Below are 14,694 nucleotides of genomic sequence, written 5' to 3'. Positions count from 1 at the left end.
AAGATTCAGAAGCCCCATGTATCCTGACAGACCCGTGACCATTCATTTTCTGTGTATGGTTTGGCAGCCATTTGATGAAGACTATCTGAACCACTTGGAGCCTCCTGTGAAGCACATGTCCTTCCATGCCTACATCCGGAAGCTGACTGGAGGGGCTGACAAGTAAGTGTCCTCTGTGTGCATTTCTGATGATTATGGTTTATAGTCATGGAGCATGGAAAAGGGAAGCAGTGCAGTGTAGAAAACAGTGAAATCTCGAATGTTGCCTATTCTAGAGGCACGGAAGACCTGGCACATGTCCTGCTGTCACCTCAGTGCTCAGAGAGGTAAACAAGATACACAGCTGTGGCAGAGACAGCTGCTCCCCAGGGCTCTCCCTGTTTGTCAGCTTTACTTTTACAACTTTAATGGGGCCCACCCTTGTGGGTTGCCTTCTGGTACCAGAGGGGCTCTAGTGAACAGATTTGGTCAGGCAGGGCAGTATAAGCAGCCTCCTCTTTCCTGAATGCTGGTGGCAGCAGTGGCCAGAAAGGTGAATGAAGGCAACAGGTATTATTTAGTTTTCTTAAGACAGGCCTCGCTGATGAGAGGACGGCTCTAAGTTCAAGTTAGCAGTTGTTTTGTTGTTAAAAATGATTGCCTGATTTTAGCTTTTCTCAGAATCCAAAATGACTTTTTAATTTTATTTATTTATGTACTTGTTTATTTATTTGAGCCAGAATTTCTCTGTGTAGTCCTGGCTGTCTTAGAATTCACTTAGTAGACCAGACTGGGGTCAAACTCAGAGATCTATCTGCCTCTGCCTCCCCAGTTCTGTGATTAAAGGAGTGGGCTACCACCACTGCTAAGGCAAGGTGATCTTAACTCATCTCAAACTAGCCATTCACAGCATGTAAGTATTTTGGATCATCATCAACACCAACAACATAAATTTTTTTTTTCTTTTCTTTTTTTTCAGAGCTGGGGACTGAACCCAGGGCCTTGCGCTTGCTAGACAAGCGCTCTACCACTGAGCTAAATCCCCAACCCCATAAAATTTTTATTTACAAAAAAATCACATGGTACAACAAATATGTATAATTTTTGGTCAATTATTTCTTTTTTTTTTATTCATTTATTATATGAGTACACTGTAGCTGTCTTCAGACACACCAGAAGAGGGCATTGAGTCTCTTTACAGATGGGTGTGAGCCACCATGTGGTTGCTGGGAATTGAACTCAGGACCTCTGGAGGAGCAGTGGGGGCTCTTAACTACTGAGCCATCTCTCCAGCCTTGGTCAATTATTTCTTAATAAAGCTGGGGGGAGGGCAAGAAAGAAAATGGAGGTGGGTGAAATGATCCCATTGTTAGATAAAGGTACTTGCTGTCAAGTTAAGTTCAATCTCTGGCTATGACCCACGTGGTAGAAGGAAAGAAACAACTGCTATAAGTCGACCTTTGACCTCTGCATGTGAATGCACACAAATACACATGCACACTAAAGAAATAAAACAATTGTTATCAAGCCAGAATGTGGAATGGACCATTCTGTGGTTGAGAAAACTGATAGCACTTACACAGAATTACCATAGGTCAGGGGTAGGCTGGGCGATCCCATAGATAATCTAGGATGATGCTTTTTCCGTAGTAGGCAGAGTGACTATGTGACTGCTCTGTATCCTAAGGAGGTTTTTCCTAAGAATAAGCGTCTGATACAAATGAGTAAATACTGGACTAATATTGTCATCAGTCACTCACAAGCTGTACTTTCTCTTGGTGGCACGAGTTAGCTAATAGGTTTCCAACAGTGCCCCTGAAAATCATGGGTGTAGAAAGTGGGGAACTGTGAACTTCTACTAGAATGGCTTTAGTGCATCGTCCTCAGAAGCGCTATCCAGTGCTGGCTCACATGCCCTTTCATCTCCTGCCTGCCTCCCATTACTGTTATGTTTACCTCAGTCATTTGTTTTCCCTCAGGGGGAAGTTCGTTGCCCTGGAGAACATCAGCTGCAAGATTAAGTCAGGATGTGAGGGACACCTCCCTTGGCCAAATGGTATCTGTACCAAATGCCAGCCTAGTGCCATCACATTGAACAGACAGGTAAGCAGCCTTCAGGGGCTTAAACTCCAGTACACATGTGAGGCAAGTCGGTGATCTACCACTGGCAATGTGTGTGAATTGCACCTCTAAGCTGTGTAGCTGAGAACTAGGGCTGGGTCCAAGCTGAAATAAAACAAAACAGGGCTAGGAGTACATGGCTCAGTGCTCTTAACCATGCCTGCAGGAAGAGTGCAGCTATACACTCAAGCAAAATACTCCTACACATAAAAACAGAGCTATGTAAATTAAGAAAACAACTAGAGAATGCTTTTACTAGATTGGTTCTTGAAAAACAGCATTGTTTCTGATGGGATATTTGCATTTACACTTTTGTTAACCTTTGTTAACTCCACAGAAATATAGACATGTGGACAACATTATGTTTGAGAATCACACTGTTGCTGACCGTTTCCTTGACTTCTGGAGAAAGACAGGAAACCAACATTTCGGGTACTTATATGGACGGTACACAGAGCACAAAGACATTCCCCTTGGCATCAGGGCTGAAGTGGCTGCAATTTATGAGCCTCCTCAGGTACATAAGTGAGGGCCTGTGTGTTAGAAGGTCTGGACTGTTTGTAAGTGCTGTGAAGCACCCTTTCTGATGGCCTCTTTCTCATTTGGTTTTTTTCCCCACAGCTTTTCTATCTCTCTTTTTTTTTTTTTTCTTTTTCCTTTTTTTCAGAGCTGGGGATTGAACCCAGGGCCTTGCGCTTGCTAGGCAAGTGCTCTACCACTGATCTAAATCCCCAATCCCAGCTTTTCTATCTCTTAATGTACTACTCTCTTGGGCATGCGCACATTACACACGTGTATGTGATAATTATTTCAAAAATGATTGGAGAGTAAGATCTCAGCCCCTAGGGCTGGCCTTAGCATTCACAAAGTTGAGGGTTCAATCCCTTCCATTTTATAATGTGTGTGGTGCATATGCCTGTAGTCCCAGCATCGGAGAGATGAAGGCAAGAAGATCCGAAGTTTAAGATAGTTGGGCAGTGGCAGTGCACACCTTTAATCCCAGCACCCAGAAGGCAGAAGCAGTGGGTTTGATGCCAACCTGCTCTACAGAGCTAGTTCTGGGACAGCCAGGGCTACACATAAAAACCCAATAACCCTATGTCCAAAAAAAAAAAAAAGGAACTTCAAGATCATCCTTAGCTACCTAGCAAGTTGGAAGCCAGCTTAGCATATATGAGACTTTGAACGGAATAAAACAAGTTTGACTTCTGAAAGGAAACATATATAGGGACAGAAATCAGCCTTTTCTTTTCTTCTTTAAAGTGTATTTGTGTCTCTAGGTCTGTGTGTGTGTGTACATGACACAGTGCGTGAGTGGAGGTCAGGAAACTCCTGCCATCAGCTCTCTCTCCACCACATGGGTTCCAGGAACCTGGCTCATCCAGGAACCTGGCTCAGGTCACCAGACCTGGGGCACACCTCACCCTCACCAGTCACGCCTTTTCACTTCATTATTCTAGTCACTTTGCACCTCTCACTCTGCTGGCTTCTTAGATCATCTGACCCAGGGCCCCATGTTACCCTGGGGCACATTTCAGGGTCTGCAGACATGACAGTAGGAGCACAGTATATGGCTTCTGCAGAAGCTTGTGTCATCCCTGCCTTTGTTACAAGGATTTTCTATGCATGCCACCCCACTTTGACATTTTGGCATTTTTATAGAGATGTGTGAGATTGTAGAAGTCTTTTCTGTTGCTTTCTTTACAAAGATGTGGTCAATGGTAACTGAGACCCTACAGAGAAACCACTCATTCTGTCAGAACTTGGATTGTGGAGTGCTCTCTGATTCAAGTGCTAACACAGAGCCTCAGCTCAGTTTTGTAGATCTCTCTCATGGAGTGGAGCAGTTACAATAGAATTATTTTAAGGGGGTGGGGGAGATGGAGAGATGACTCAGTGGTTAAGAGCACTGACTGCTTTTCCAGAGGTCCTGAGTTCAAATCCCAGCAACCACATGGTGGCTCACAACCATCTGTGATTAAGTCTGGTGCCCTCTTCTGACGTATTTGAAGATAGCTACAGTGTATTTATATATAATAAATAAATAAATAAATCTTTTTTTTTTTTAAGAGTTTATAACTGAAGCCCAGTGTGGGTCCTCTCCCCTTAGATTCCAGCATCTGGGAAGCCAAGGTAGGAGATTGAAGGTTAAGGTCAGCCGTGCTTCATTGTAAATCTGAGTCCAGACTCAATTAAAAACTGAGACACTGTCTTTAAAAAAAAGGCAGGATGTGGCAGCACCAGTGGTCCTAACACTAAGGAGATAGAGTTAGGGGATCATTGCAGACTTGAGGCCAGCTTAGTCTATACAGTGACTTTGAGGCCAGACATAGCCACATAACAACGGGCTATCTTAAAAATCCTCCCTGCCTCCCCTCCTCCCAAAACCAAAAAACCATACAGATCCATGTTTTGGTGGAAAGAATAGAAACTTGTGGCATTCTGACTTATCATTGTATTAATGTCCCCATGTTGTGGGTCCCAGAGGCTGAAATCCTTGACCTCTTAAGACCGTGTACCCATTCCAAGTCAGCTCTTGCCACCTTGTTATTGGGTAAGTATTTATCTTTGCCCCCGAGGTTGGTATATGACCTATGTTCTCAAAGGATTCGTGTTTTCTATCTGGTGAATCCAGCAAACATAAAGTCTGTTGACTCAGTGTCTTGTCTGTAGAACCAACTGTCGTCTTTACAGTGGCAGGGCATACACCAAAGTGGTTCTGAAATGTCTGCCTGCCAGCCAGGCTGTCTAGAGCAGAATTACCTACTCATGGAGGTTCTGAAAGCAGCTCCATTCCCCAGGTGAAGGCAGCTTTCAGGCAAGCAGCAGAGGCAGCCTTCCTTTGGGCCCCTTTGTGTTTGTAGCTGTAGATATCTTGAGCAGTGTTGAAACTGGTGGGTGGAAGTGTAGAAGAGGGGGTAGAGGAACCATTCTTCCCAGGTTTCCCTTCTAACTGTTTCCTATCTGTGGTTCCATGCAGATTGGTACACAGAACAGCCTGGAGCTTCTGGAAGATCCAAAAGCTGAGGTGGTTGACGAGATTGCCTCCAAACTTGGCCTGAGGAAGGTATGAGGCCTCTGTCAGCCAGGTGACCTTTAGGGGAAGCCTGAGCTCCATGCTGGGGAAATCCAGACAGATGGAGTGGCTAAGTCTGCTCTGGGACCAACCCCTTAGCTGACAAGATCAAGTGTGGGTTTGGCCCCTTTGGAGCCTCAGTTGTGCTCATTGGTGCTTTGATGGTTCCCTGACTTGGAGTGACGTGAGAACATCTCAAGTATAAATACAAAGTTGAGTGTTAGGCACACATGTGTTAACCCTGTCATCACCTCTCCCCACCTACACTCTGCTCATTGAGGCAGGATGATCAAGAGTTCAAGGCTAGCTTGGTACATAGAGCAAGACTTTATTATTTTTAAAGACCCAGTAGGTATGAGGACATAGCTTTTCACCTTGGTAGCTGTAGTTCCTAAAGACAGCTGCCACTTTGCACTTTATCGGAGAATTTGCTACTCAATGGCTTGCTTTACTTGGTGCTAGTATTCTTTCTGGTCAGCATTGGGCTTCTGTATATAATATAGGTCTCTGACCCTGCAGTTATCTTGGTCTCTGGGACAGTTAGCAGATAAGAGAGAGTCCTTTTAGTCCATTGCTGTGGTTTGTTTCACAACCTTGACAAAGTGTCCTAGGAATGGTAGGTTGTGGTTTTTGTTTTAAAGACATGTCATTTTGTAGCTCACACTGGTCTAAACTTAAATCCTCCTGCCTCAGCCTCCCACTGTGAGGATTACAGACTTTTGCTACCATCCCTGCCTTGTTAGGGTACAGGCTCATTGAACCATGAGTTTGAACACATTGCAGAAGTTCAGTATTGCTAACCATGTAAGTTTTGTCCTTTATTTAAACAGAGAGGAATGACCTGTGTGGAACACTCCATCTTCCCTCTCTGTAGGTAGACAGGAAGACCTAGAAACATGACTGGGAAAGTCACAGCATGGTTTCTTTTACCTTGTCGAGGTAGAAATACCCTTCAGGTTGTGGAGCTAGCATCTCAGTGTTGGTCATACTCTAGTGCAAATTCCGGAAGTTCTTTTCAGGGGAAAAAGTGGCCCAGTGTTAGACTGTGTGTTGCTGATTTATGCTTTGTAACATCATAGCCATGTAAAATAAAATCTAAAGTTGTGTAAGTTACTTTCTCAAAACCTTCGCTCCTTGCTGCTTTTCCCTCGGCCTGGTTTGGACTGAACGTTTCCTCTGCACTTGCTTTCTGTGGTACCATCCTTTTTGGTTTGTGCTATCTGAGCTTTGTTAGAGAAGTAGTGACCCATAGTGTACCAGACTTATGTGTAGATGGTGGTTTGATGAGCTGAGTCTCAGGCTTGTGGAGAGAGTGGTGGCCATCTGTCCGTTTTCCCAAGGGTGGAAGTGGTGGTTGCTTTGTTTGTCTTCTAGTTCCAGTCTGACAGCCTCTCACTGTGCTGATGCTGAGTGGAGGTGAGCAGAGATAGAATACAGGGGCTGCACAGCTCGTGAACTGTAGGATTGGCCGTTAGGGAGCCCCGGTGTTACAGCTTTAGAGCACAGGCCCTCAGCTGTGGCAAGCCAATACCTCTGTTGTAACACTCCTTTCATCTTCGATGCCTCTGTCAAGAGACACTGTTTCTTCCTTGTGGAAGACCCACCCCAGGAAACCATACTGCTCACTTCTTGTCTGTCTTCTTTTTGGAGCATAAACTCCTTGCCTCATCCTGTTGGTCTCAATCACAAATGTTCTGACTTCTAATAAAGTACAGGCTTGAGTGGTCTAAACAGAGTCTGTTTGACAGATGAATGTTTGTCATCACAGCACCAGCAGAAGGTGCTGGCTCCTCACTGGCAGCAGGGCTGAGGAACTGTGCTCTCAGCTGTACTTGGCTCAGGAGCTGGAAGGGTTGTCTGAAGGGCACTGCTTTTATGCTCCCTGTACAGAAGCCATCTGTTGTATGGAGATACTCAAAAGATGCTTTCCTTTTCCATTAAGGTTGGATGGATATTCACGGACCTTGTCTCAGAAGATACCCGAAAGGGTACAGTCCGATACAGTCGGAATAAGGTGAGACGGAGACAGGAATGTGGCTTGGCCTGAAACCTCACTCAGGTAGTGCTGACTTGGACCTCTCAGTCTCTGCACAGCTTGCAGATAACTTTGAAGACAGTCTTGTTAGTCAAGGCTCACCCTGCTGAATGTCCAGCAGAGCAGATCCCACTCATCTCCACTTGAGGCCTATGGGAGTGGTGCCCAAGGCTTTCTGCCCTCCTACTTTGGTTGGGTTTTTACAGGTGTCCCTGCTAGCTAGGAATTGCAGGTATTTGTCTCAGTGTGATTTTTGAGGCATTGTAGCTTGCTTGCTTGCTTATTTATTTATTTATTTATTTATTTATTTATTTATTTATTTATTTAAGGATCTCAGCCTTACTGTCCTGACACTCACTAGATAGACCAAGTTGGCCTCAAACTCACAGAAATCCACTTCTATTTGCTCTTAAGTTATTGGCATTAGAAGCTCTTCTTCTTCTTCTTCTTCTTTTTTTAAAAAATAATTATATTTGTTGTGCCTGTGTGCACACATGTGCCATAGCACACAAGTGGAGGTCAGAGAACAGCTTGTAGTTGTTTCTCTTCTTCCATCGTCAGGGAACTACTAGGGATTAAATTCAGGTCAGTCAGTCTTAGCGGCAACCATCTTTACCTGGTGAGTCATTCTGCTGGCTCAACTCTTAATATTTTCTTCAGAAGAAATAGAAGCTTGTTTTGACACATGCTGTAAAATTTGATGTACCGCCTCTCTTGGCTTAGGACACCTATTTCCTGAGTTCAGAAGAATGCATCACTGCAGGAGACTTTCAAAACAAGCACCCCAACATTTGCCGGCTCTCTCCGGATGGTCATTTTGGATCCAAGTTTGTTACTGCAGTGGCCACAGGTATAAATGGGGCAGAAATGTCACATACTACTGCCCATTAATGTGTTTATTCTTCCTTGCAGCAGCTTTTCATCCCCAACTTTGTTATGATAAGCTTCCTCTTGTGTGTGTGTGTGTGTGTGTGTGTGTGTGTGTGTGTGTGTGTGTTAGTTTTTTCAAGACAGAGTTTCTCTGTGTAGCTCTGGCTGTCCTGGAACTTGCTTTGTAAACCAGGCTGGCCTTCAATTCAGGCTGAACTTGAACTGCCTACCTCTGCTTCTCAGGTGCTGGGGTTAGATGTGTGTGTGTGTCACTAGTGCCTGGGGTTAGATGTGTGTGTGTGTCACTAGTGCCTGGGGTTAGATGTGTGTGTGTGTCACTAGTGCCTGGGGTTAGACGTGTGTGTGTGTCACTAGTGCCTGGGGTTAGATGTGTGTGTGTGTCACTAGTGCCTGGGGTTAGGTGTGTGTGTGTCACTAGTGCCTGGGGTTAGACGTGTGTGTGTGTGTCACTAGTGCCTGGGGTTAGATGTGTGTGTGTCACTAGTGCCTGGGGTTAGATGTGTGTGTGTGTCACTAGTGCCTGGGGTTAGATGTGTGTGTGTGTCACTAGTGCCTGGGGTTAGATGTGTGTGTGTGTCACTAGTGCCTGGGGTTAGATGTGTGTGTGTGTGACTAGTGCCTGGGGTTAGATGTGTGTGTGTGTCACTAGTGCCTGGGGTTAGATGTGTGTGTGTGTGTCACTAGTGCCTGGGGTTAGATGTGTGTGTGTGTCACTAGTGCCTGGGGTTAGATGTGTGTGTGTGTCAGTAGTGCCTGGGGTTAGATGTGTGTGTGTGTCACTAGTGCCTGGCACAATGTACTTCTTAATACACTTTGAACACACAGATTCTTCCTTTTGTTTTATGGTAAAAATTCTGGGTTTAGCATCACCTACGGACTGGGGCCAAGTCAGGGCTTCTCCATGGCTATCCTCAGGTTTAGTGTTCTCATCACAAGCCTAGGGTAACTCTTTTTAGCAACTAGAAATAACTGTAAAAAGAGAGACTTTGTTTTCAGGATTCATGTACATTTGACATAAGAATGTGGCTGCCATCCTCAAAACATTTCCTCTCTCTTTTTTTTTTTCTTTATTTATTTAATGTATATGAGTACACTGTTGCTCTCTTCAGACACACCAGAAGAGGGCACCGGATCCCATTACAGATGGCTTCGAGAGATGGCTGGAAGAGCAGTCAGTACCCTTAACCACTGAGCCATTTCTCCAGCCCCCCCCCCTTTTTTAAAGATTTATTTATTTTATGTATATGAATGCTCTGTGTACACCTGCATGCCAGAAGAGGGCATCAGATCCCATGACAGATGGCTGTGAGCCACCATGTGGTTGCTGGGAATTGAACTCAGGACCTCTGAAAGAGCGGTCCATGCTCTTACCGCTGAGCCATCTCTCCAGCCCCTACTTTCTGGTTCTTATAATAGTGTCCCTGCCAGTTCACACACAGTCTGCACTCATGCTCCTAGTTCACACTTCCTTCCTCGTGGCCCTTTGAGAATCCATACTAATCCATACTGCCTTAATACAGGGACCTAGGTCAGCTCCCTGCTGTCAGTGGGTTTCTGTTTCAAGAGACTCAGGTTTTTTAAGCCTTGCTAAAGGGTAGTAAGCTTGCCTTTTCCTAAGAGGTTATGGCCTCTTTAGATTGAGAAGTATCACCCCCTTTTTGAGTGAACGTCCTTTGAGGAGTGAGAGGCCCTGGTGGTATGTTTGTTCTGTTTGTATGTTGTATGTAATCTGTTTGCATGTTGATGATGGGAGCATGCTAGTTATTGCACATACAGATTGGTGACATACCGTCCTACAGTTTTGCTGGAGTTGAGTGTTATCGGGAGTGAGTGGAGGTTTTGGTTAGGATTAAGGACCCCAGAGAGTCCTTCCTTGTGAGTAGATAGGACAGACGGCACTGACACAATGACAGATGTCAGGCAACTTGTGTGGGCAGGATACACATGGGGTTTGACAGCATATCCGATATAACCATATCCCGATGGTTAGGGTGATGGCCCCTGGGATGCTTCATGCTTTATCTTGTTGCTTCCTTCACAATTTTGTGGTCCTGGAGACCTCACATGTATGTGTGCTTTTGTGGTGTTTTATGAAGTAACATTGATCCTAACTTTGGATCATAATAGATAGGGAGTTTGCACACATGAATGTGCAGGGGTGGGACTGTGGAGCACTTCTCAGCTGGCAGGATGCCCAAGCATCTTCAGCATCCCACAGAAGCTGGCAGTGCCCCTTATTGAAACAGCCAAAACACCTTCACAGCCTTCCAGAACTGTCACCATTACTGAGAATGGCTGTTTTGGGCTCCTGTGGGCTCCCATAGTAATCCAACCTTTTAAAGTTACTGTTTCTATGGGGAAATTGTCCCATGGGCCAGAAGAACTGGCAGGCACATTTTTAGAGTTGTAAGTAGTTTACATCTTGAGACTGCCACCTTCAGTTACTGAGTCACACTGCTTGTTGAGCACTTGGAAATGAGGTCATCTGTGAGACTTTTACATCCAGAATCGACTCTTAAGGATCTGGAACTGTGAGGTAATGACTGACCTTGGTTACACTTAGATGAGTAGTCAGCCTGCTTTGCCTGAACAGTGAATCCTCCCTTTGGTGCTTGGTCTCATCATCTTCCTCTCCAGATGGGGCACTGGCTGAAGAATGGCAGATCTCAGTCCTAGGTCTTAGCTACCACACCTCAGATACCGGTAGTCTCACTCCGTGTGTGCTACTTCTCCTTCATGTAGGATCTTTGGTTAAGGACAAGTGGGAACCCTGTAAAGGTTCTGTGAAATGGACTTGCCACAGTCCCACCTCTTACTGGAGAGGAGGTTGCTAACCTGCTTGTTTACCTCCTAGTTGGTGCCTCTTGTGCTGAGCTCAGTACTTTCTGATCACCAAGGCCTTTGCCTCCAGGCTCTCCCTGTTTTTTCACAGCTTTTCTGGCTCAGATATGTACAGTGGTTTGCTCAGGTGAATGCAGTATTCCATGTGGGGTCTTCCTCATTGGTTATCTGCTTGGCTCTTGGGTTGTAAAAATGATTTTCTGGAGCCCCCAGTTTTGAGAGCTTGGTTCTTTATGTCACTGCTACTTTCCAGCACGTGCTCCATTTTGTGTGCAGTCTTTCTAGCAGGCGCTTTGCAGAGGAAGTGAAAGTTACCTTGCCAAGACTCCTCAACGTCTTACTTAGCCTTTATGAGGTTTCCTGAAAGATGAAACCATGTGGGTGTGTGCGTGTTTCTTCTTCACTTGGCAAAGCCATGTGTGCAGCCCAAGCTGCTGTCACAGACTCTGTGTGAACCAATATCACTCGCCATCCCTCCTCTGTGATATTGGGGATTGAACTCAGGGCCTCAGACTTTCTGGATATTCTGAAATTTAGGGGTGATAGTGTGGAGAGGGAAGGGTCTAATGTCATTCAGGCTAGCCTTAAACTCCGGATCCTCTTGTTCCCACTTACAAGTACTGGAGTTAGAAATATGTATCACCAAGCCTAGTTTCTGATGCTTTTCTTTTTAGCAATGTTATATTTATAGGAACTACTCACCATCCTCTTTTCACAGGGTTTTCTTTTCCTAATGGCCTGTCACACTTAAATGACTGATCTGAAGCCCATTCCTGGTTTGTAGTGCCCCGGGGAAATAGTAAGCAGTTGTGCTCATGTGCGATCCTGCACGTCTCCAGCTTTGGTGTCTGCACTCTGAGCCAGAGAGCTCAGGTGTGGGGCCTTCTGTGTGTTACCAGATAGGCTGCACAGCTAAACCCGGCTGTGCTGATGACTGGAAATGGTGGTCTGTGGTGAGGAAAGAGAAAGGGCTAGACTGAACAGGACTCTCAGCACCTTGCTGTTGGCCTTCTGGGCATGAAGATGAATGGCTTATGGGCTAACTTTTACCTTTGTCTTCTACTTTTTTTTTGATCGTGTTTCTCGGGTCTGGGTCAGATATGTATTTGAAAACCAGATTGACTGAGTCTCTTCCCTTATTTGGAACTTTTGCAGACTGAAATAGCGACAGGGAGCTTAAGTCTGTAAAGCTATAAAGGAGCAGGGAACATTGGCGTTACCCTTGTGCAGCCCTGATTCTGGGATTACACCGACTTATGCTGTACCTGCCCCATCCTCAACCCCCTAACTTCAGGGTCCTCTCTCCGAAATAGCTGTTTATACTGACTTTGTCCTTACTGTTTTCTTTATTTAAAAATCACAGTAAGTTATAAATTACAATATCACAAATATGTAATTTTGTTACATTTGTATTTATTTTGTGTGTCTACCTTTGTGTGTTGTGGGCACACATATGAACATGAACATGTCCTATAAAATGAATGCAGAGGTCCCAGGACAGCTTGTCATGTGGATTCTAGGAATCAACTTTAGGAAGGCGATAGGGGCCTTAGTGGCCTGTCTCTCCAGCTTCCTTAATGTTAGGTCTTTATGGATGGCTTGGGAAGGGACACACTACAGGATGGTGTACATGTCATTAGCGTGGAGACCTGTGAACACTCTTGGGCACCCATTACTATTGGTCTGGGCAGTGTCCTGGCATTCGCATATGAGATTTAGGTTTTTGTAATCTGGAGATGCGTGTTTGGTCTGCGTGTTAGCTTTCTCTTTTCTGTTACTTGCAGAGAGTGGAGGGGCACATAGGAGTGCCATGATACATGTGGAATCAGTTCCCTCTTTTTTGGGTAGGTTGTAGGTCTCAAATTCAGGCCAGTCTAGACATACATGGCTGAGCCTCTTTTTTTTTTTTTTCTCCTTTTCTTTTTGAGATGTTGTCATGAAACCTAAGCTGACCTTGAATTTGTTGTGCAGTAGAGGTTGACCTTGAATTTCTGATCCTCCTGCCTCCATCTCCCAAGAGCTTAAGATTATAGGCATTTACCACTATGCCTGATTTATGCTGGAGATTGAACCTAGGGCTCTATTATGCTAGACAAGAACTCTGCAACCCAGCCCCATATAGCACCTGTGTTGTTACCCATACCTGTACATGCCAGCCTCCTGCCTGCCAAGGAATCTGGTGTTGTTCTTGACCTCAGTGTCTGTCCTTCCACTTTTGTGTCCAAACCTAATGCATGCATGAATGTACGCACGTGCGTGTGTGTGACACACACACACACACACACACACACACACACACACACACACACAGCGCCCTCTGTCTGTAGGGCTAGAGCCACCCTCCGGGTTACCCAGCATATTCTTGAGTCTTTGCTTACTAGTGGTTTGAGGATAGGTGACTTAGAATGTTTCTGATTATTTTTTGGTAGATGCTCTTAAATGGTTTTTCTCTTACAGGTGGTCCTGATAACCAGGTTCACTTTGAAGGGTACCAGGTATCCAATCAGTGCATGGCACTGGTCCGAGATGAGTGTCTTCTACCTTGTAAGGATGCCCCTGAGCTCGGCTATGCCAAGGAGTCCAGCAGTGAACAATATGTTCCTGACGTGTTTTACAAGGTAAAAATAAAGCAGAACAAGTGTGTGTGTGTGTGTGTGTGTGTGTGTGTGTGTGTGTGTATTTGTGTGTGTGTTTATATGTGTAAGTATGTGTATGTGTGTGTATATGTGTGTGTATGTATTTGTGTGTGTATATGTGTTTGTATGCATGTGTTTATATGTATGTATGTGTGTGTGTGTGTGTGTGTGTGTGTGTGTGTGTAGGGTAATTTGAATCTTTCTTTGACTCCTGTGATCTTGCTGTGTTTTGGAGTGTGACATCTGTGCCATCCATTGTATTTTAAAGCCCCGCTTGTTATGTACCCGTGTTGGTGGTGTTCGGCTATGGCGTTGTGGGGTATAGCCAGAAAAGGAACCAGATGTGTTGGGTGTGGGCGTGGCACATCAGGTCTCACCACGCAGCTTACTTTGGCTTGTAAAGATGAGCTATTTGGACCATTGTTAGAGTTCTGCTTGCTACACTTGCCCAATTTTTTGTTGTAGGCTTCCAAGAAAAGGAACAAATAATGGTAGGAAGGAAATACAAGTCAGACAGAGGCTTACAGGCATCTGGCAGAAACTGAGTGAGAAGCCTGCTCGAGTTCAGCTGGAGTTCACGAGCAGAATTCCTGGGCAGCGTAGTATCTCCTTGTGAGGCCTCCAAGTAAAAGAACAAATAGCAGCAGACAGAGAGAGCATCAACTCGGTGTTTACAACATCTGTACAAACCAGTGGAGCTGTCTGTCCACAGCTGGACTTTGATCTCTTTCCCGCTGTAGGCACTTATATATCAAGGGTGAACACCTGGAAGTAGTTAACATCCTGCCCCCAGGGCTTTACTCTGGGGCCATTTTGTTGGTTTCCTGTCACAGAGTTGGGGGCAACACATCCCTAAACAAAAGAACCTTAGAAAACACTTTGAGAAAATGTGCTTGTATCTGAAATGGGGTGTGGCAACCCCACTTCCAAAGCCAGCTCTTGGTGAGCTCATACTTCACAGGGCAGTTTACAGATAAAATGTAAGTCTGTATACTGCATGTGTGCATTGCCCATGGAGACCAGAATAGGACATCAGATCCCCTGGAACTGGAGTTACAGATGTGTGTGAACCACCATGTGTGCTCTTGGCCCTGAACTTAGGTCCTCTACTAAGA

The 14,694-nt window shown here is 45.1% G+C and overlaps 1 protein-coding gene across 2 annotated transcripts in view; it reads left to right on the top strand.

Annotated features, from left to right (window-relative positions):
• The window catches only part of Nploc4 (NPL4 homolog, ubiquitin recognition factor), a 55,551-nt gene that overhangs the window by 20,901 nt on the left and 19,956 nt on the right, over nucleotides 1–14,694 (top strand). Inside the window, 7 exon segments of one of the 2 annotated variants that reach the window (NM_080577.2) lie at nucleotides 68–162; nucleotides 1,959–2,082; nucleotides 2,438–2,617; nucleotides 5,081–5,167; nucleotides 7,119–7,190; nucleotides 7,935–8,061; nucleotides 13,401–13,561. In NM_080577.2, the coding sequence (NP_542144.1) occupies nucleotides 68–162; nucleotides 1,959–2,082; nucleotides 2,438–2,617; nucleotides 5,081–5,167; nucleotides 7,119–7,190; nucleotides 7,935–8,061; nucleotides 13,401–13,561 (846 nt within the window). 2 annotated transcript variants of the gene reach the window in all.

This window comes from Rattus norvegicus, chromosome 10 (assembly GCF_036323735.1).
Source record: "Rattus norvegicus strain BN/NHsdMcwi chromosome 10, GRCr8, whole genome shotgun sequence".
NCBI classification, from domain to species: Eukaryota; Metazoa; Chordata; class Mammalia; order Rodentia; family Muridae; genus Rattus; species Rattus norvegicus.
The sequence above is the reverse complement of the archived record's forward strand: the minus strand, read 5'-3'. Positions and strand labels throughout refer to the sequence as shown.